Raw genomic sequence first — 22,714 nt, 5'->3', positions numbered from 1 at the left:
CATCTTCCTCCCTGTCAATGCTCAGTGACTATCATTGATTTCTTAGTGATTTTTTAAGAGTCAGCTCTTCACTAATGGCATAAATACATCTATTTAAGTTGAAACACTATCACCAAGAATATTCATATCCATCCTAAAAGAAAGGACCATGAAAATGGTTCACTGTAGGCTTAAGCCTGATGGAAAAGATGAAAATCACAAAATGCACAAAAACCATAAAGGGATCACAAAGGGATTTGATACTTCTTAGATTATAAGAGAATTTTAATTTATATTAACTGAAAATAAACCCACCAGAGAAAATGTAATAAATGTCTTTTTTTAACTTTGTACTTTATAAAGGCCATGGCTTTTATAAAAACATTCTTCTAAAAACTCATGAAAATGTTCAGATGCAAAGGATTTAAAAAACAGACAAGTAGGATTGTACTGTAGTGTTCACTGGCATTATAGAAGTACAATTTAGTTCCATGAATTAATTTCTTGGATATACCTGTGACAGTGTCTTTGTTTGCAGGATATTGTGAAAAGTTTTCCCTTTTTTGGAGGTGGAGGATAAGGATGATAAATCCCTTAATAAAGTAGGTAAGTCTACCCAGTGATTCCGATACTAAAAAGTTTATAGGCATCTCTAAAAGCACAAAATCCTTATTTTTCATATTGCAATCGATATAAAGATCAGAATTCTGAATTTCATGATCAATAGTCTGCTTTGAGTACTTAACCTAGTATTTTGAAAATGGATACAGAGAAAATCCTGGCAGAAGAAAGTGTAAAATAATCATAAAAATCTGTGAACCAACATAATCATCAATCATATTTAGCATCTACTTTTGGAAAACTAAAGCCTCACATTAGTTATTTTTATAATGACTAAGGACACCAAACAAAGTTATTATCTCCATTTCACAGACAGAAGGATATTACATCTATTTATCCAAGACTATGACTATGACATGAGGCAATAATGCTGAGAAATAACAGCTCTCACATTCATCTAAATTCTTTTTAACAGATGAAAAGTGTCATTTGCATAAGACATAGTGATATAGACCATTTTATGTCATCTTTAATACTATATTTTAAAGAATTCTCACTTAAACTAAATCCTGCACTTCATTTTTAATGTTTATACCAAAACCAATTCCTAACTAGTGCATATAAAGTTAAATTTAATTTTGGCCAGCATGCAGAAGGAAAACTTAACTTCTGTTCTGCTGCTTAAGACTCACTGAACTCCCTGTTCCCTCACCCACGCACCCTACATTTGGATGACTTACCCATTTCTTTTTATTTTTATCATTACCTGCATATTGACATATGATGGCCGTGGGGCCAGGCGGGCCCTTTCATTGTTTTGCTGGGCGGCTGCAGCCCTCTCTGCAGCGCGCTCACTCCCTGGAGCCTTCTTGTCAGCCAGAGGGCTTTCTGCTGCACTCAGTTCAGGATCTGAGAGCAACCTGTCAGTGCTGCTGTGAAAGAGAGTTTGGAATTGAATGCTCCACTGTTCCATACAAATGGACCCAATGTTTCTAGGTGCCACATTTACTATGTACTTTTACCGCTGTCAACCATTTACAGGTATTACCTCATTTAATCCTCACGGCACTACTATGAGGAAGGCAGTATTACCATCCCTATTTTTCTGATGAGGGAAGTACCTTGTCTAAGGTCACATCTCTGGTGAATGGTAGAGCTGGGATTTGAACCCAGATTTTCTGACCCCAGAGCTGGTGCTGAAACTATTCATGATATTTTTTCACACATATTAAATATAACGATATACTGTAGTTGGTATATATGAAATAGACATACAGACAAGATTTTTAATTTGTATACATCAAGGAGATATCACTGACGTAAGCAGACTAAGTTAATCTGAAGGCGTGCAGATGGTCCAGTCCATCTGTGTGAAACATACATGACATTGCTAATAAGTCTGTGATGATAAAAGTAGCAGATAAATAAATATCCTTTACCATCTGTCCAGGGTGCAGGGGAAGAGCATGAAAGTGCTTCTTAAAATGGGGGACACTTATCTGAGCTACAAGACTTGATAATGCCCTGTACGTGCATCTCAAGTTCAAATCCAACTGCACAGTAAGCTCAAGTAAATCAGAAATAAGAAACGGTATTAGTCAAAGAGCTGATGTTTTCGTGCGTTCTTCTTTTTATCATTCACTACTCACTTGTGCCAGGGGAATTCAGAGGAATTTAGAAAGGGCTGTTGGAATACAAGAGGAGGAGCAATGGACTTTGACAAAAGTTCAGAGGCTTCACACAGGTATGGGAACTGGAATTTAAAGGACACCTTCAGGCTCACCAGTGCAAAAGGCCAAGAGAAGAGCAACTCAGCGGGAATAGCATAAGCAAAGAAAAGGAAGCATGTAAGGCAGATCACTGGTGGTTTTAAAGCCAGAATGTGACAGAAATTACTAGAACAAAATAAAGGACTGATCAAGCCAATAAGAGATTGGAGGCAGGGAGACCATTCTGGAAACTGCAGCTTAATGCAGATAAGAAATAAAAAGTCAGAAAACACTCAGGGATCACATTTAATGATGCAAGTAACAGCTATGTACTTTAAATGCATCAATATAGAGAGAAAATAAAATCATTTCTCTGACCTATACTAAATAATGTTAATTTGGGGTATTAGTACCATGTAAATAAAAACACAGATAAAACAGATTTGGACAAAATGAAGACAATGGTAATTAACCAGAGTTTATAAAAACAAACATTTTATTGAGAAAAAGGAAATAATATATATGCTATATTTGCCTAAAGATACTCTATTCTGTGCAGACAGGTAAGAAAATAGAGGAAACTGGGTGGATGGAGGTGCTAGGGAGCAAAACCTTTCAATGTAGAAGCATTCCATTGTTTTGCTTTTTTAAAAAACGTGAATAGACTGCCTATTTGAGAAAATAAAATAAATGGAAAAAGAAAATAGAGTAAGGGTAACACATCTGTAACGGTGCCATGGCAAGAGACAGTTATAGTTAACCTAAGTATTTATACTTACTGTAAGTTGTAGTAATTAAAATCATGATACTGCCAAGTATTTATTACAAAGGTGAACAATTAACTACCTTGGAACAAGGGAGCCATAGTTTAGCTTAGAAACTCAAAGCTAAATGAAGGTGAATTCACAGCAGGAAAATTTCTAATAGCAAAAATCAGAGAGTAAAAATTGCCCTGCTGATTCCTGAAAAGCAGAGAGAATGTTAAAGTCTCAGAGGCATATAGATGGTTTAGAAGACCCAGACATAAACGATAGAGAAGACTTAAAGGTACTGAAAAAGAGACAACAGGCCCCAAGTGGAGTCACTTGCTCTAAGATCCAAGTCAGCAAACTAAGACTATCCCTAACCTGACTGCGGTTTCCGCCTCTCCTAGCGATACAACCTCAGCCAGTCAGTCTGGACGTTCCTGGCCAACACTAGGGAGGTAAGCTGACTGATAGATCCCTGCCTTGACCGACTGACTGACATAATCCTTTCTTTGACTTCCTTGTCCCTCCTTCTTTCTGCCTTTAAAAATCTTTCTTTTTCTACAGCTCTTCAAATTTTCTTTCTACTTTGTAGATGGGATGCTGTCTGATTCAGGAATTGCTGAATAAAGAAAACTTGATCTTTAAATTTACTCAGTTGGATTTTGTTTTTTAACTCATTAAGTGGCAGTGATAGGACTGCAGGAGATTTCAACAGCTTTGGGGACAAATGAGAAACACAGGTGTGGCACCCGCAAACCCTTTCGAGTTCTCTGTCTCTCTCACTGTGTCTGAGGGCTGTAGGTAATCTCCTCTTGGTTCTGAGCTCTGCTTTCTTTGCAGGGAGCTCCCAATCTAACTGGCTTTCCAGTACAGGGCAGGTCAGCTTGAGCTGGCAGACAATTCTGCCTGGAGCCCAAGCCCCTAGCCTTTATTTCAGACCACGATTCTCATTTAATTGGTGGAAAACCCAGGCTTTGATTCTGTCCCAAGACCCATGTGGGAACTGTTAGTTCCCATTTGTTGAGGACTTCTGGTTCAGTCCTTTCCCAGGCCAATGTTCCATGCTGGGAATTGTTGGCGGTATACAAAGGGCCTTTTCTGGGCCAGGACACAGCATCTCTTGGTTACTGATGAAGTGTACACATTTGTTTGTCTTGTTTTGTGTAGATAAAGGCTATTGCTAACAGGAATGTCAGAAGCCAAAAGGCTTCAAAAATTGGTGAGTGCAGGTGGCACACTTAAAAAGCTGTTAAAGCACTAGCCGCCTAACACAAAGGCTCCTGTGTTAGGCCACAGAGCAGGTTAGATTGACACTAGGTCACCCACCAACGTCAAAAAGATTTCTTTGCAACAAGGTTCACTTTGTAAAACACCACAGAATCCCAAAACCTGTGGCACATCCTTCTTAGGTATTAACCTGGCTCCAAGCCACAAATAGCTTGGCTAAAAAAAATGGGATTCTTAAAACCCGAAGAGTTAAGTGTGCTATCTGCCAGTACACCTGTTTGTTTTATGTCTAAGAACTATGATCCTGGAAGCTACAGATATCTACAAAAATGGCCAAGTCTTACTAAAGACAACACAGAATTACAATGGCCATTATGAAGAACATTCCAAATAGATAACATTATTTAAGAAGTTGTACTTAAAAGCAAGGGCTCCTAAATCAAACAGAATGGGACACCTATTTTAATTGGCATGCAGACGCCTCCAAACGGCTTCAAAATTCCAAAACAGATTCATTGAAAGATTCATTGCAAAAAGGCTAATGAAAAATTAAAGACACCAGAGGTACCTAAACAAGGGACTATGAGACTGATGTGACTCCTCCTGCTCCCCTCTACCCTCCTTTGTTTGAGCACTTGTTCTAGTAATCCTGTCTCAAATGTCTCCACTCTGAAGAGACTTCAAGACTAAACAGAAGTCTGCCAAATTAGTGGTCTTATAGACCCTCGTATCTACTGTCAAAGGGAGAGCCCCTCTATGGGACCCTCCCAGAGTTGTTGAGACTCTGAGGAATTTTCTGGTAAACTGCTACATTATTCTCCTAAATAGCTAAGGGAAACTAAATTAAAATTAATGAAAAACTGCCAAATTCTGGCCAATACTGAGCTACATCCACTTCCTTAAACCCCACTTGGGGTCTGCATATGGCATCCAGGAAAACTGGCAGGAGCTGGTTAAAGGTGAGAATTCTTACCAGAGTCAGCGCTCCTGGGGCTCTGTCTGTAGAGCCCAATAAAGAGAGGAAAATAAAATATCTTTTGCACCCTCTTGGGGAGCACCTCTGAAATCCATGAGGTTGTTCACTACCGCCAGAAACATTTACTGTTTGTCCCTACTGTACACTAGGTTAAAAGAATTTTTTAAAGTAGCCCTCTAGTCAGAAGTTGGTCAGAAATTGGAAGCTTATATTCAGAGCCTGATAGGAATTCTTTTTAGGCCTCTTCCCTTAAGTCAAAAACTCAGAGGGAAAGAAAAACCCTCTTAAGCCTTTGTGAAAGGGATTTACTAAAACACAGAAATCTTTTGATTTCCATCTTAGAAATCTTTTGATTTCCATCTTAGAAATCTTTTGATTTCCATCTTAGAAATCTTCTGATTTTCATCTTAGAAATCTTCTCCCTGATTTTATATATATATATATATATATATATATAATTTTTTTAAAGCAAATTAAGAATAATGTAGTTGGATGGGTGGATCAAACTATGATGTTGTTTAGGTTGCAACCCAATTCTTTAAGGAATTCAGAGCAACTGTATCTCACAAATCTTTGCAAAACTAGAAATACAGCTCTAGAGGTAGTTCAAAATCCACCTACGCCTTTTTCCAATCCTCAGACCTCCCCTATTTATCCCAAAAGGCTTATAAGCATTGTAGAAATTCTACCCTTAGGAAACCAAAGTCCTTGGAGAAACTTGCGTTCTTTCCCTGTACCTCCGAGATGTAAATATTCTACAAACTTCAGGGAGGTAATTCTTATCAGAAGGTAAACAAAAGGGAAACAGTCATTGAAACAAAGGTAGATAAAAAATCTTTTAAGTGGCTTCCCCACAAATGCTTTAACCATCTGAGTAGGTAAACTTAACTTACTCCATCTACCAGAAAAACAACTTAAATCCAACTTCTTTCATAACTAATGAATTCTGTATTATTGTACCTGATTCATGGCAGTGATTTAAAAATGAAATCCAAAAGGTCTCTGTTTGAGACTATTTATGTGTGCCTACATATGTGTTGCAGATGTATGGTATTTTCCACCTTCAGATGTTACTGCCAAAATTAATTTGTAAAAAACCTCTATTTAAATGGCTTAACAAATTAAATGCTCATATAAAATAAGTAAATTAAATCCAGTAGTCCTCCTTTATCTGCGGTTTTACTTTCCATGGTTCCAGTTACTCACAATCAACCTCGGTCTGAAAATATTGAATAAAAAGTTCCAGAAATAAGCAAGCCGTAAGTTTTAAACAGTGCACTTCTCTGAGAAGTGTGGTGAAGTGGCCATCTCCCTCCACTCCATCCTGGGATCCCCAGCCATGAACACCATCATGGCTCAACGATCTAGGACCACCTGGAGCAGACGATACTCCTTCTGACGTACCACCAGGTCAGTAGAAGCCTAACACGACGTCGCAATGCCTACGTCATTCCCCTCACTTCATCTCTTCACAAAGGCATTTTATTATCTTACATTATCACAAGAAGAAGTGTTTGAGTCTCCTTGGAAGGCACTATGTCAGATCATCTTCACTACCCGGATGGCAGCTAAACTACAGGACCCTAGGCACACATCTCACAGCTGAAGACGCCTCCACCCGACATCCAGTCCTGCACACCAGCCGGAGACCGAAGACTCAAGCTGACTAGTGAGAGAAGTGACTGAGGTAGACTGCTTCCTCCCAAGACCCGAGATCGAGACTTTATACTTTAAACGAGACTTTATACTTCTCCTTTTCTTTCATTTACTCAGAATTGTACTGGAAAGATAATACCGTCACCTGTATCCCAAGGCCACTGCTAAGAGGGGGTAACCTCTGGCATTTAGAACTTATTTCGTTAGATTTACTTTCTAAAGGCACTGAACACTTAACAAACTAGTAGCTTGAGTGGGCAAATGCAACAGCCCCTGCGAATGAAGCCCCGAACAGAGCCACTTCAGTGGAAGTAGTTTGTGCCCTGACAGCATTTATCTCTGTCTGTGGTGGCTATCGTTCTCCCTGGGATATGGATGCCTAGATGGCGTGCGCATTAACTGGGCAATGTCTCTTAGGTCTTCTAACTGTGCCCCTAATTATTTACGATCAAACTGAGACACTTCACTGAGCAACTTCCCCTGAATTTACACTGTCGATTTAGAAAAGATTTACCAAGAGGCTTTCATGATTCAGGATTCACATTCCATGGCCGAGCCCTACCCCCATGGTTATGAGTAAATTTATGTCAACCATTATCAGGAACCTCTCCTTAACTCTTGAAAATACTGTAGAATCTACTACTAAGATAACAGACGCCCAACAAACATCCTTAGACTCTCTGACCAGCGTTGTTCTTGACAATGGGATAGCCTCTGACTGTCTTTTAGCTGAGCAAGGAAGTGTCTGTGCTGCGGCCAACACCCCTTGCTGCACCTGGAATAACACTTCTGGGGAAGCTACAAGCCAGTTACATAAGGTCACTGAGCAAAAGCCATTTGGCTTAAAAAAAATGACTCTTTCAGCAAGGGCTTTAACTTATTTAATTTTGGTTGGTTTGAGTCTGGGGGACCACAGATAGTCATAATGATCTCCCTGGTGCATTGCATTCTCTCAAAAGTTTTAAATGCACGTTCACAGCCACTAACCACCAAGCAAATGATCTCCCTAACAGCTAAATGCCAGAAAAGAAATGAAGAAAATGACTGAGCAAACAATTGTGAGCCTGAAGTCATGACCTCTGAATACCACAGAGATGCAACAACAACAAAAAATCATGACCTGTGAATGTCACATAGAGAATAAGTAAAAGCTGTAAGAACTACAGAATCCTGAGAGTGGGACTAACGCCTCAAAATTTTCACATCTCTTGCTCAGGCTGAGTCTGATCAAAAGGAGAGAATTGGACACAACAGTCCCAAAATGGAGTCACTTGTGCTAAACCCCTTGTCAGCAAACCAAGACTTTATTCCTGACCTAACCAGTTTCAGCCTCTCCTAGGAATGTAATCTTAACCAGCCCTATCTAGAATTTCTTGGCCAGCACTAGTGAGGTAATCCACCTGACTGATCAGTGCCTTCTCCCAAAGGAAGGTGACCTTGTCTGAAATAAACCTTTCTTTTGTTTATGAATCCTTTGTCCCACCCTCCTTCTGCTTTTAAAAATCTTTCCTGCAGCTCTTTGGAGCTCCTTTCTATTTGCTAAATAGGATGGCTGCTGATGCATGAATCGTTAAATAAAGCCAATTTGATCTTTAAATTTACTCAGTTGAATTTTGTTTTATAGCAGTGGTGAAATTTACCAGGTATTATTTCTTAATTTAAAAAGCTTAAAAGGAAAAAGAAAGGGTAATTATAAAGAGAAATGAAAAAACTCAGATAAAATCAAACTCACTTGAACTAAAGAGCATGAACTATTGAGTTTAAAACAACTCCAGCCTATTATACACTTTCTATCAAAGGGTCAAGGGCCTTTAAGATTAAAATACATACTGCAAATGTGAGTTTTTCGTGCCTTGCAATAGTTCTACTGTTTGCCTCTTAGCACAGGAAACTTTGGAGGGACCCATCATCTGTTTCAAGTCACCAGCATTTCCAGAATGAGAAGGACTTCGAGGCATGCCGACTTCAACAAAAGCATCATTACAACCTGCAGAGGAGGAGAGAAAAAAGTAAAATCCGATCATCACCTTAAAATCAACAATCACCTGCAGTGGAAACAAATCAGAATCCAACACTATAGAGACATAAATGTAACAATTTTCAGCTGCAGAGAAGACATCTTAAATTCAGGCTGTCTCAAAATCTCAAGATGAACTTTGAAGAAAAGATGCTCATATTTTTGAAAGACTCTTAGGGGATGAAGGAGTTATAAAAAGAAATACTCTACTTGGAAAAAATTATACACACACACACACACACACACACAGAGTAAACTGATGCTTTCCTGCTACACAATTACATTCACTTTAATTGAGGGAGTCCAATGTAATGGGAAAGTGATTCTTTCTGTGGAAAAGTCCTTTTCAGTTTATCACCATGCTCTTTGGAATTTTATTCAAGATAATGTCTTTCTGCATACTAGAGGCAGGATGAATTATGACCAGTTAGCAAAACCAACTTAAAATCACTGCACAGACTTTCTACAATCCCCTTTATCCAAAATGCAGAGCAGAAGGAAAGGTACCTTCTGCAGGATTTGATTTGGGAGACACCTGCTCAGATCCAGTTGTTGGTCTGGAAGGATCACCATGATTCGCACTAAGCACTTTTTCTCCAAGCGGCGAGGTGGATATTGCACCATATTTTATATTTGGAGACTGAAATAATAATAGAAAAAATAACATACAGATATGGTCATAATTCTAAAATTCATTTCAGTGAAAGCTTAAATGTGTCACCTGTGGCTTATCCCTCACAAACAGCACTGATCACATGATTCTAGCTGAAGGGCATTACCTGTGCGTGTCCATTTAAAGAAGCAGAGATTTTTTTGCTTTCTGTCTGCATACTGTTGATATGGACATCAACAGGCGTCAAGCCAGGAGGCGGAGATGGAGCTGTGTGCCCGAAGGTGGGCACTCCAGACAACAAAATATTGGTTAATGTGGCTTGGGCAGTAGATGGAATCATAAGGTGTGGTATAGCAGAAAAACCTACAACATTGCATGAAGGCAAATATTAGACAGGAAAAAAATTCAGAATCAACACGTATTATTTTATCATTTTCAGTAATGACAACAAAAAATGTCATTTTTGTTGCTGCACATTCAGAAGAGAATTCAATTTTGATACCTCTGTTAACAGGTTTAACACATTACTATAAAAACACAAAAATTATGAAAATGGAAGAACACTTTAGAGAATATTTAATCCAAGCTCTTCACTGTGCAGAGGAGGACACTAGCTGGACTCAGCATGTGCATGTGGCTACCAAGCAAATCTGTCAAACTAGAACCTGCATTTCCTCACTGCCGGGTCAGTGACCCTTCCGTGCCTTTGCCACTGCCCCCTGCACATCATGCTCTTATTCCTGATCTGCTTGTCACATTGGAAGATTACATACTACTTTTATGAAAAAACTCACTTCTTTGCTATGCTTCATTTTAGCTAATTTACACACTGGGGAATCTGTCTGGCTACAGTATGCTTTGAACCATAATTTTTCCCTGAGGAAACAGAACCACTCATAAATTTCATTTAAAAACTGATCATGTCTAAGGATACACGCCTTTGGTTATACTTAAATGATACTGACCTGTGGCACTTGAAGTATTCGCAAGTGGGGGTGCCCACAATGTGGGGCTGGGGGTGCCAGAACTCGGACTTTGCAAAGGACTGACTGAGCTATTGAGAGCATTCAAGAGTGAGTTCGGAGAAGTCGAAGTGTTTAGAGACAAGGTGGTGGGTCCCAAAAGACCTGTAATGAATGAATGTGAAGTCAATACACATAAATTTAAAATTTTAAAATACAGATGGCACCAATATTGCCATTTAAAATCACACACACATAATCTGATATTTTCTAAATATAACATATGAGTGATAGACTACCTTCTTTCAAATATTCACATGAAACACTGCATGTGCACAACTCCAGCACAGGACCCAGCTTATCCAGAAGTAGATGGTGATCTGGAAATGGAAGACAGGTGTGCCCGGACCAGGACAGCAGCCCAGTCACTGAGCACCCCCCTGCAGCTCTGGACTCACTTCGACTGCCAGGATGAGCACAGCTCTGCTCCAGTGGAAACCCATTTTTATTTATCTGCATAACTCACTTGTCACCAGCTTCCAAACAACCTCTTTTCAAACCACTTACAATTAGCTGTGGATAGGGGATGTCTGCCTGCGGTGGGATGGCTTCCTTCTGTCCATTTGCAGACGGGCTAGCCTACCTGGAAACGTTTTCGTGTGGATGTCAAAACACATCCATGACTTCTTTGTGGTCCATCCCAACGCATATGAAAACTTTTCTCAGGAAAATAGTATTTGGGGGTTTTTGCTTCTTTTAAGGATTAAATGTTTGATTTAGTAATGAAATTTCCCTTTAGGCATTTCAAATATGTTCTGAAGAGTGAATCTGTATAATAAGTTTCCGGGAATACTTAGAGCATTAAGTATTACAGGATAGGGACAGTCATGAAAACATTTTTAAAAATTAAGTCACTCTGATCTTTTGTCCACTTTTTTCCTCTCTAGTGCAGGAGGAACTCAGTTCCTGCTAAGTCGCCTGACTGGCAATTTCCCAACTCACATGCATTGCAGTGTTACTACGACTCTTCAGATCTCCTCAACTGTAGGAGATTAGGGGCCAAGGTGGGGTAGGAATCTGACTTTACCTGTAATGGTGTCTGGGCAGGGCTATTTGGAATCCTAATCATAGTATAACCGTATTACACTTTCTAAAAGCAAGAATAGCTATTAAAAAATTTAAAGCCTGCTGAAAGTATATTTTTTTTCTGTCTCAAATCAACACTGAATGAGGCAGAATGATTTGTGAGGGTTGTTACATTAACTTTAAATATAATGTGCAAGAAAGTAGTGAACCCAGCATAACGGTAATATAGCAGTGAGCTTCAGCCCGCAAGATGGGAATCTGTAAATGAGGCAACACACATCTACTCTCTCAAGGAACTAAAGCACCGAGATCCTGCTGTCCTTTCATCTTTCTCTTCTTCGCCTTAGATATAAATACAGGTCCGTCTGCTTCCCTTGGTGGCCACAGGCTAGATTTCCTTTGTGGCTGGGCAAGGCAGGCCTCGCCTGTGGGAGTGGGGGTCCTGCCTGCTTTCACCTCCCCTTCTCCCCACCTCTCTTGCAGATTTGCAATTACTTTTTGAAAAGCACACTGGATAATCTTTATCTCTAGGGACTGATGGCAATATTGCAAATGCAAGGGAGAACAAACACATAAATTACAGTCAGTCTGCTCATTTCACTCTCAATGGCATTCTTAATTTAGAAGAACAAACACAGCCACTGAAAATAAAACAGCCAGACCTTGATTATTTATGCTGAAATAAAAAGAATCTGGTTAACAGAAATCCATAGAGTCTAACAAAAAAAATCAAAATGGATTGATTCGAGTTTTGTTGCTTTTCACCTGATCTTAAGAGCCTGAAGAGGGAGAAGTATTGCCTTTAAAATGTAGCCTCTAATGACAGAAAGAAAGGGAACTGGATATGCAATCCCCCAGTGACTAAGAAAGGCTATAATAATAAATTTTATACCTAGTCCAGTGAGTCCGAGGCCTGCTGAAGCTAAGATATCCAGGCTGGGACATGCCAGGCCGGCAGGGCACGATGCTGGGGACGGACTGGTTGCTATGGTAACCCCACTGCTTTCAAGTCCGAGGAGACATTTCCTTGCTTCATACATATTTAAGGCATTTCGCTCAACACTTTTCACAATCACAGACTATGAAAACACATAATGAGAAAGAAAAAGTGACATGCAAGTAGTCCACAATGAACTGGGGAGGAGGATGAGAAATGAATATGGTAATAAGAATTCCACTCAGGCACTGGATTAATGCTGCTTTAAAATCAACTGCAAATTCTAACCCCTTATTTCTGAAGCTCAGTCCTTTTGGTAAGGCCATGAAATGTTAGTCACCATTTGCTGGGTGTGGCCTGTGTGCCAGGCACTGATGGAAGCTGCACATATATTTCAATTCCTGCCAAACCCTTATGGGGTGGGAATTCTTATTCCTGTTCAGTGAGGTTCAGGGCCTCGCTGCCCACGGTCACGGCGCAGCTGTGGAGGGGCAGTCAGAGGGCTGCAACTTGGGGCCGTCCCTCAGCCCATTCTTTTTTTTCTCGTTCACATCCTCTTGCTTTTACACGAAAGCTCCCCTCCCCCTGCACCTCGTCTTTCCAAAACAAATCCAACTTGTCACCATATATAGACTGCACAGTAACAGTCACATTTGACATTTACAGTCTACTAGTTAACTAACGGACCCTGAGGTGCCACTATTTCTCGATGACAGATCTGTGGCAAAGCTTGTGGTAAAATTCATTTCCAGACAATAAATCATTTTTTTTTCCTCAATGGACCCATCTGCAGAACTGAAAATGTGCACCCAAGGGGGAAAGCCTCCAATGAACAATGAAGAAAACGTGTGGCTGAGAAAGCAGTGAGGGCAGTGGTCAGCCTCAGGGCCAGCGAGGCAGCATCACACGGCCCTGGGGCCACTCAAGCTCTCAGAGCTCTCACAACCTGTTCTCCCCTGACCCCGGCTCACTTCTCACTCAAATCTAGAAATCTTCCTATGCCTGTGCATCTCTACATGCCCAAGTCCTCAGAGGTCCCTTCTGTCTGTATCCTTCAGTCCTGGTACCTACAGTGACTCCAGTCAGCGCAGATTAGTCAAGCGTAAAGCTCCACGGTTCATAAAATTAGTATCCTATTCTCTAACGTGCAACTCAGTATGTCAAGTTCATTTAGAAGCAATCCTATTTTTTCCTTTATGGTTTTCTTCTGAGGAAGGCGTGTTTGCTTTTCTTAAGTTGGCCACCAAACACCACATTATTTACACATATACAAAATTGTATACAGTAATGCATCTTACATGTATACCATAGGCAGCTATGATAAAATTCACAGTTTAGAAATTTAAAAAATGGGAGTTACAATTGTTTGGTGTTTTACCAACTATAATAAAATGTATACATGAATGTTATCATGTAGTACATGTTATTCCACAACTTGCTTTTCTTTTCTTTTTTTTTTTTTTTAACACCGTCCTTGTCCTTTGATTTCTGATACAAAGCTTCATCAGCATGTCTAACTAGAAGCAGAACTGCTGGGGGCGGGTGGGAAGCCCGTCCGCTTTTCCAGCATGATCAGATGGTTACAAATGGCTCTTCAAAGTGGCTGTGCCAATGTACACGATTCAAAGTAGGAACATTCCTCTTTCCTCACATGTTCACTAGTACTTGATATCATCATAATTATCCCATTAAATTTGGGCAGTACATGTAATTAATGAAATTTTGCAACATCTTAGAGGAGAAATTCCAAGAAGGCTGAACTGGGGACATGTCATTATGTAAAATATTTATGAAGGAGAATCGGCACCTAATCTTTGAATCTCCCAGCGGCTCACAAACAGTAAGTACCTAGGTATTTGCTGAACTGCATCGGGTATGTACATGTATACTGACACACAGAACGTAACGTTTACTTAGCCTTATCAACTCTCTGGCAGCTTAGTAAACCTTCAAGTTACCAGATGGCAAGTTAATAAAAAAAGTTTTCTCTTTCCTTCTCATATATAATAAAAATAGTCACAAATGGACTCCAAAAACCAACACATAGATAAAATGATCATAATGAATGTTGTTACAAATCTGTATCTATATAAAATAACTAAGTATAACACATAATGATGGATATTATATAGAATATTTAGTTTCATGTATAGGCAAATACACACTTAAATGAAAATAAAACTATACAGAATGTGATATGATATGCGGTTCTCTTTGGGTCCAGACTCTGAACCCACCTTGCTCGGCTGTTTTGGCTTTGGTTTAATACTGATGAAGACATCGAGCTGCTCCATCAACTGAGCAATGAACTGTGGATCGACTTCAATTTCTTCCTTCATATCAAACATCAGCACAAGAGGAAGACAACCCTAGGAAACATCATGAGAGAAAGTGTGGGAGGTTAAAAGGTTACTCATTTAAACATCCAATAATGTAACATGCCTACAAAGAATGCAGTATCTTATGGATTAAGAAGTAAGCCAAAATATTAAAGCTAAGTTACATACCTTCACACAGCTTAGAATGCTGGTGTGGAAATAATGTTGAGGGGTGGAAACTATTTTTTGGATGACAAAAATACACATCTTATGTTTCTGTTTCTGGCTCTGAACTTTTAACCTACTCTCCACCTTGGAAAATTCCTCCACTCTCTGACTTTGGTTTTGTTAGTAATGCCAGAAACTAGTTTCTCAACCACATCAAGGGTACCAATACTGTGCCCTGGCTCAAAGACTCGCAGCAGTGGCTTTTTATCGCCTCCTGAATGGAATCTAAACATGTGTCAGCATTTTAAAATCTCCACATCTCAGCCCAGCTTTGCTTGTGCAATCATGGGCCTACATGTGTACACATCCGCCCCTTCCTCCAGACTAGACCACCCTCTTGACTATCTTTTAAAGAAATGCTGTCCATCGGGGTCTTTACTTATCGAAAGTATTGGGGTACCTCTTTTCTGATGCAGCTCAAACCTTACCTCCTTCCTGGAGTAAACTGCTACCATTATCCCTTCTTTAAACTATCTCACTTTTTAGCACCACAGAGTTCAGCACTGTTTTTTTTTATCTCTGATGCTTTCTTTCTGTCCCCTCATCTACTAAGTATAGGAACCACAACCCATACATTTTTTTTTTGATGCACAGGATACTCAGTGCTGGCCCACTGACTGACGGGTCTGCATGTTAAGTCTCAGAAGTCACCATCAAACATACTAGAACTAAAATGAAATCACTGTGTTCCGTTTCTCCTCTGGATAAGTGATGTTTGTAAGGACATTGCTATAAAAAAAAAGTGATGGCATTTAAAACATAAGTTAAAGCCTTTTAATTTACCCTTTCCTCACGTCTTTCAAGATTGTGCAATAATAATACTGCATCTCACTGCACACCCATATTTTGGCTGGTATTATCAAAGTATGAATATGAACTCATTACTGCACAGAATGCTTGAAAGTTCACTGAGCTCAGAATAAGATCTAAAGAACTTGAACAGTGCAAAAAAATGTGAAGAATAATCATAATAATCTTTGGATACAAAAACGCTATCTAATTAGTAGCATATTAAAAATAGCCTAACTCAGCTTGGCTACAAAAAATCATGCACAAAATTAATTTCTTAAAATTAGTGTATTATAACCTTTATTGATTATAACAGATTGTCGTCTGTCAGAAGAATTGGATCAACAATACAAATTTGGATTTTCTTTAAGTTTCTCAAAAACTAATTCTGTAAGTTAATAAAAGCAAAGGTCACACCTGAAGCTTACGGATTCAAATGTCACTAAAGGTCTAACTTGAACAGGAGAATACAATGGTGTTTATAATAAGAAAACTTGTGAGTCCAGAGTATGTCAGTCCATTTTGTTACTATATATCAACCTACACACTGAGTTTTTAAATGAATATAGGAAGGAAAGAAAAATTGCAAATTATAAGTTGGAAGCAGTAGTACATTATATAACTGCTATTTTTCTTCAATGCACGACACTCAAATTCATGGCTTAAATAGCATTTTTTAAATTGTTTCAGAGATTTATGAAATATTCAAAGTTTCATGCTACCAAAATTTATGTCTTTGAGGGTAAAATTTTAAATGTATTTTCAAAAGGTATAAAACAGACGCATTATGCTGTACACCAGAAATTAACACATCGTAAACTGACTATACGTCAATAAAAAATTTAAAAAATTTTTAATGTATTTTTTAACTTTTCTGTTTAAACAGAAGACTTTCTTTATCAAAGCAAACTAATACATCAGATAAAAATAATCACCTTTCACAAAATACAGCCAATTCTTTCACTGTAACCTCTTCCATGTTTAGTCTAAGTTTAAAAAAACAAAGACTGCAAGGAAATTACTCACCTAGCTAATGAAATTAAGTCTGTGAGGCACTATATACCTTATTCTTTTATTTCCTTTTACCAAGACACTTCCTTATTTGACCAGGATTCCAAAGTGCTTCTATAAATACCACACTGGTACAATATGTGCAGCAACATATCTTTTTTTTTTTTTTTTACCTCTCTGGGTACAGTGTAACATTAATTTCAGTAAACCTACCATGAGATATTGCCTTGCAAGACAGACAGACTCAATGGTGCCCTGGAGGTAGACGGTGGATTTCTTTTGTGGATTACTGGGATCAGGAAAGTGGATCTGAGCACCCGTTCTCTGCATGATATGTTTGATGTTGCTTCCATTTCGACCCATCATAAAGAGATGATGTTGAGCTGCAATATCTAGCTGTGTGCTCACGGGGATGGCGGATGCCAAGCTCCCAGCAAGATGTTCCAACAGCATGGCAGTTCCTTCCTAGGAGGAAGGGCGGGAGAGAAATAATCCTATACAGTAACTGTCCACACAAAGGGAAAGAGTCTATTGCACTTCTGACAGCTATGGAAAAATTCAACACGTTCTAAAAACCAGAATGTAATAAGAGAAAAAAATTCTGGGAAACAAATTCATCTAAAATCCTTTAAAAAATAAAACTTTCATGATCTATACACCTACAATGTTCAGAATTATCAAAACCACTTGCCTTCACAGCACTTGTGTTATTCTGAGACCCTCGTACTATCACAGTAGCACCATACACGCGGGACCGCTGTTTAAATGACACTGAAATGTTGTACGTTTGTGATATGTGCTGAATAGAGGGGGAATTAGGATCGGGCACTGGTTGAAGAATTCCAGCAATCGGTAGCTCAAACATCAGCACCAAAGGAAGCAGCTCCTGAAAATAAATTATGAGAACCCAGATCAGACAGTTAAATCGCTGGACATTTAGAGATGTGTATAATTCATTCATTCTTTTCTAAAGATGGAATCTTAAAGCATAAGGCTTTTATTACAGCCATAAACTTAGACAGACGGTATAAAGTTTTTTAAATGAAAGGAGCCTTTGGTGAAACCTGAGACTATGTAACCTGGACTGCCTGTGGCGTTTTTCCTCAGGAATCTTTTTGATCATTTCAAAATCATCAGAGAAACCAAGTCAGATAAAATCCAGAATGAGTCGAAGAAACATCTTCAATACATTAAAACAATTTCTGTCACTATTTCCTACATATTGAACATATGACCTGGATATAGATTGATAAACTATGGTATTTTTATTGCCTTACAATGCAAGCATCGCGGACACTGATTTACAGTCCATAAAGTAATAAATAGTTACCCGAATTCTAACTCGGGCAGATTCTACTCCTGCCGGTTGTCCTGCTATAGATACCTACAAAAATAAGAAAACAAAGAGTCAGATTTATTGTAATTGGACCCACATCTGTTTTTCCAGTTATCTACATCCTCGCTACTCAAAGTGTTGTCCAGGAAAGGAAACAGCAGGGCCTTTATCTGGGAGCTCGTTAAAAGTGAAGGATCTCAGGCACCAACCCAGACCTACTTGATCAGAATTTGTATTTTAACATTCGTGTCCGGTGATCTACATCACCTCCTGGACTTACCTAAAACATCACAGGCCCCAGCAGGCCATCCTGCCCCCTTCATAATTTCTCCTGTTCACTGCATGTTCTCCCTTTGGTTCAAACTCTCTGCATACGAGATGGACATCAACGTGCAGTGATGCTGCTGCGCTAAGTTCTCAAGATAATGAACTACTCCCATGCTGCCTGGCAAAAAACCGTTGCTCCAGCAGCCCTCCCCTGGGAGCTCCTGGGCCTTCCTATGTTGCATCCACTAAAGAACTACTCTCGGCATTAGGGGAAGGGGTGGGGCTCCAGGACACTGCTCTCGTGAGCCATGCCCAAGCCACACCAGCTGTCACATATTCTGATTACTGCCCTCGCTTCATTCATGGCTTTCTATCCAGTTCCTCATGTACGTGCCCACTGTCACCATCAGTCCCCCCCAGAGAACACTATCTTACTCATCTTCGTGGCTGACCTAATTCCTAGTAGTGTGATTAGATCAGGAGAGAAAACTTCTAAATGGCACAAATAATACCACCTGTTCTTCAAGTACTAAAAGCCTTTTCATGTAGACAGGTGAGTTCCACTTATTTTCAACCACAAGAACTGGAAAAAAATGTGTATAAACTAAAGAGAGACACAATTTAAGTCAACCTGAGGAAGTCGGACACTCATTCACTGTCTCTCAGAATGTGATGTGCCGTAGCCAGGAGGACCGCTTGTGCGATGCACAATCCCAGAAAAACATAGGAGCTGGGACCAGGCAAGCTTGCAGGTCCTCTCCTAACTCACAGGCCTTCTGAGCCTTTCCACAGGGACCGCATTGTATGCTGCCCTGACATCCTTCCCTCTCTTCCGCCACCCATGTAGAGACCAAGAACTTACGGCCCATCTACAACTCATCTCTTTACAAAAGCAGAGCACCTCCGGTCTCCTTAGAGGAGGACACACAGTCTATCCATGTGCTGTCTCCGTGGTTACTCTTTTGCTCTCCTCTCCCAAAAGAAGACACGCATACAGAAAAATCAAGCTTTAATTTGTCCCGTAAAAGTTCATGTGAAAAGACAAAGCACCTGGTTGCTTTTTTCTGCTTGGTTATTCCTGTTGGAATCTGGAAAGTGGATGTGGCATCCTGTTTCTTCCATCACCTTTTTAATATTGTTGCCACCTTTGCCAATGACATGAGAATGTTCTGTATGTGAAACATCCATCTTCAAGGTAACCCGATTGCTCTACATGGAAATAATGTATTATTTCTTGATGCATGAAAAAGGAAAGAACAATTCCTTCAAACACCTTTCCCCCAAGGGAACTGTATTAACAAAGTGACCCAGTAGGAGATCTTACAGATTTCTTAATGAGATAATCTTAATCTATGAATGTTCAATTTCTATCTATTTCTCTTTGGCTAATAAAAAAGAAATTCTCAGGGTTTTTTTTTTTAAGTTTATCTTTTTATTTATTTTTTGTTGTTGGGGGGAATTAGGCTTGTTTGTTTAATGGAGGTACGGGGGATTGAACCCAGGACCTCATGCATGCTAGGCAAGCACTCTACCACTGCACTATGCCCTTCCACTATACACCTATCAAAACTCATCAAATTGTACATCTGAAATATGTGTAGTTTACTGTACAGGAGTCATACCACAAGGAAGGTGTTAAAAAATTCTCATTTAAAGACAAACTTGTCAGAAGAAATAGAGAGATACATTCTTTACCAAGACAATGTTTTAGAAAGTGGCAGTTACGTAATTCAGATACAATTACAAATAAATAACTCATTTTTTCTTTAATAGGCCTTATTCATGAAACATAATTCAAATAACTAGAAACATATGAAAACAATTACAAGGCTGAGTATGTATGTTACTAGGACTATTGAACAATGAGAGAAAACTAGAAGTAAAAATAAAACTCAGAATGGAATAAAAAAAAAGTATTTACAAATGTTTCCACAACTTCTCTGTCACTGTATGTCAAATTTGACAAAGGAGATGTAGTATTCTTGCTGGTAGGAAATGTGATGAAGGGACCACCAAGTACAGAACTCCAGGGTAAATGGCTTGAGTAAACCAATACAGAGTGTCAGATTAGTTATATTAAAGCAAAATGTAAAATTCTAAGGCTTCATAAATAATTATGAATTATGATTATGAATCAATTACAAAATTGATATTGAAATTCTTCAGTCCTTAGAAAGTAAAATTAAAAAGTCAAAATACAGCAAGATGTTAAAAATATCAATAGTGTTACATCTTCTGAATTCTTAAATTTTAAACTTATATCCATGAAATATTTTAGTTTTTAAACAGTTTTTAGTTTAACCTCTAAAATTGAAAAAAAAAGAAAAAGATATCCTTTTTAGAGAGAAAATTCTAAAATATTTAATAATTATAAGGTGAATCATTCTTAAAAATAAAAAACAACAGGAACAACAAAAAGGAACAAGAAAAGAAAGAGGAAGAGATCAGAAACCATCTCAGTAAATACTAGGTGGCAAAACATAGTGGTTAAGAACCAGACATCACCTCCCCACCCATCAGCTACTGGATCCCGGGCAAATTCCCCAACATCTATCTCTGTGCTGAGTTAAGGTATGAGGATTAAACAAATTAATATTTGTAAAGTGCATAGCTCAGTGCCTGGCATATAGTAAGTGATTTAGAAGTGTTTATTAAAATAAATTCTCACAAATAAGTACACAGTTTTACATACTTTAATTTCCCTATTGTCTCTCTCTACATATACTTGCACTGAGAGGAACATACAGGACAAAGTGTCAAGTTTCATGCCATCTCTCACACAGCCATACAGATTCCTTTGGTTTTCCACTGGCATCATGAAGGCAAATATGCTAATTCTTGAGATCTTTATTACTTGCCCTATACCAATCGGGGTCGATGACTTTCTGAAGATGGCATATATGTACGTATGTGCATACATATATACATACATACATATACATATACAGAGAGAGAGAATATATTATTCAATTACCCAGTATGAGAGAACCTATTCACATTTTAAACAGAACTTTACATCCATTGTAGAATCACACGTGCTTATTTTAAAACCCACCATTACTTTCTCCTGGTTTTTCTTCTCCAAATGATTCTTTCATAACAGCATGAAGTAGCCCTTGCAGAGACAAGGTTCTGACATCTGAGTGTCCTTAACATTCACTTACTTTTGTGTCTAAGACAGACATGATCATTTCCTTGGCTTCCTTAACATCTTCTTTCTTTCCAGAAACCTTAATATGGGGATCTACAAGAAATTAGAAACAAAGGGCTCATAAGAAACCCCCAAACTCTGTTTTAAAACTGATGCTACAATATAAGAAAAGTGATGCCATAATAAACCCGGTGCTTGGTTTATTCTAGGTGTATTGTCATTGTGCTAAAAACAGGAATATGAAAAATACCCAAACCGTGCATTTATCTACGTTTTATTACTTCTAAACACTAGCTAACCCAACTTTAAATTTAATTGCAAAATAAGAATACCATGTGATTATTTTTTAAACAAGGGAGGAGTCTAAGCATTCAACTTATTAATTCATCTCTTGCTACATTCCAGGCCCTGATCTAAGCCTTTAAATGCACTGACTCATTTAATCTACACATGGTTTTATGAGGTTACTTGCAGAGGAAACTAAGGCACAGAACAGTTTACTAACTTGCCCAGAAAACTGTTCAGGGCTTATTATAATCCAGTGATTTCTAACTCTGGATCCATACTTTAAACTATGTGATAATTTAGAAGATATTTTATGGATCAAGGTTAATAGAAAAAAACTTAATCTTCACTCAGTAATATTTAATATTTATTCAGAATTAGTATCAAGTGACTAAATACATGCTATATCTAAATACTACTCAGCCATAAAAACAGAATGAAATAATGCTGTTTGCAGCAACATGGATGGCCCTGGAGATTGTCATTCTAAGTGAAGTAAGCCAGAAAGAGAAAGAAAAATACCATATGATATCACTCATATGTGGAATCTTAAGAAAAAAAAAAGGACACTATGAACTCATCTACAAAACAGGAACAGACTCACAGACATAGTAAAAAATCTTATGGTTACCGGGGGAGAAAGGGGATGAGAAGGGACAAATTTGGGAGTTTGAGATTTGCAAATATTAACAACTATATATAAAAATAGATAGAAAATAAATTTCTTCTGTATAGCACAGGGATCTATAGTCAATATCTTGTAACAGCTTTTAGTGAAAAAGGATATGAAAACGAACATATGTATGTATATATATGACTAAAACATTATGCTGTACACCAGGAATTGACACATTGTA

At 38.6% G+C, this 22,714-nt stretch overlaps 1 protein-coding gene across 4 annotated transcripts in view; it reads right to left on the bottom strand.

Annotated features, from left to right (window-relative positions):
- BICC1 (BicC family RNA binding protein 1) overlaps nucleotides 1-22,714 on the bottom strand; it is a 326,417-nt gene that overhangs the window by 20,892 nt on the left and 282,811 nt on the right. For 3 of the 4 annotated variants that reach the window (XM_074374043.1, XM_074374040.1, XM_074374042.1), the window contains exons 4-15: nucleotides 21,586-21,665; nucleotides 19,472-19,630; nucleotides 18,149-18,202; nucleotides 17,506-17,704; nucleotides 17,032-17,279; nucleotides 14,710-14,841; nucleotides 12,428-12,614; nucleotides 10,453-10,614; nucleotides 9,654-9,850; nucleotides 9,382-9,514; nucleotides 8,688-8,844; nucleotides 1,307-1,472 (exon numbers count right to left, since the gene is read on the bottom strand). In XM_074374043.1, coding sequence (XP_074230144.1) covers nucleotides 1,307-1,472; nucleotides 8,688-8,844; nucleotides 9,382-9,514; nucleotides 9,654-9,850; nucleotides 10,453-10,614; nucleotides 12,428-12,614; nucleotides 14,710-14,841; nucleotides 17,032-17,279; nucleotides 17,506-17,704; nucleotides 18,149-18,202; nucleotides 19,472-19,630; nucleotides 21,586-21,665 — 1,874 coding nt within the window. The remainder of the gene's footprint in view (nucleotides 1-1,306; nucleotides 1,473-8,687; nucleotides 8,845-9,381; nucleotides 9,515-9,653; nucleotides 9,851-10,452; nucleotides 10,615-12,427; nucleotides 12,615-14,709; nucleotides 14,842-17,031; nucleotides 17,280-17,505; nucleotides 17,705-18,148; nucleotides 18,203-19,471; nucleotides 19,631-21,585; nucleotides 21,666-22,714) is intronic. The other variant, XM_074374041.1, reaches the window with a different exon arrangement.

This window comes from Camelus bactrianus, chromosome 11 (assembly GCF_048773025.1).
Source record: "Camelus bactrianus isolate YW-2024 breed Bactrian camel chromosome 11, ASM4877302v1, whole genome shotgun sequence".
In the NCBI taxonomy this organism is placed as follows: Eukaryota; Metazoa; Chordata; class Mammalia; order Artiodactyla; family Camelidae; genus Camelus; species Camelus bactrianus.
The sequence above is the reverse complement of the archived record's forward strand: the minus strand, read 5'-3'. Positions and strand labels throughout refer to the sequence as shown.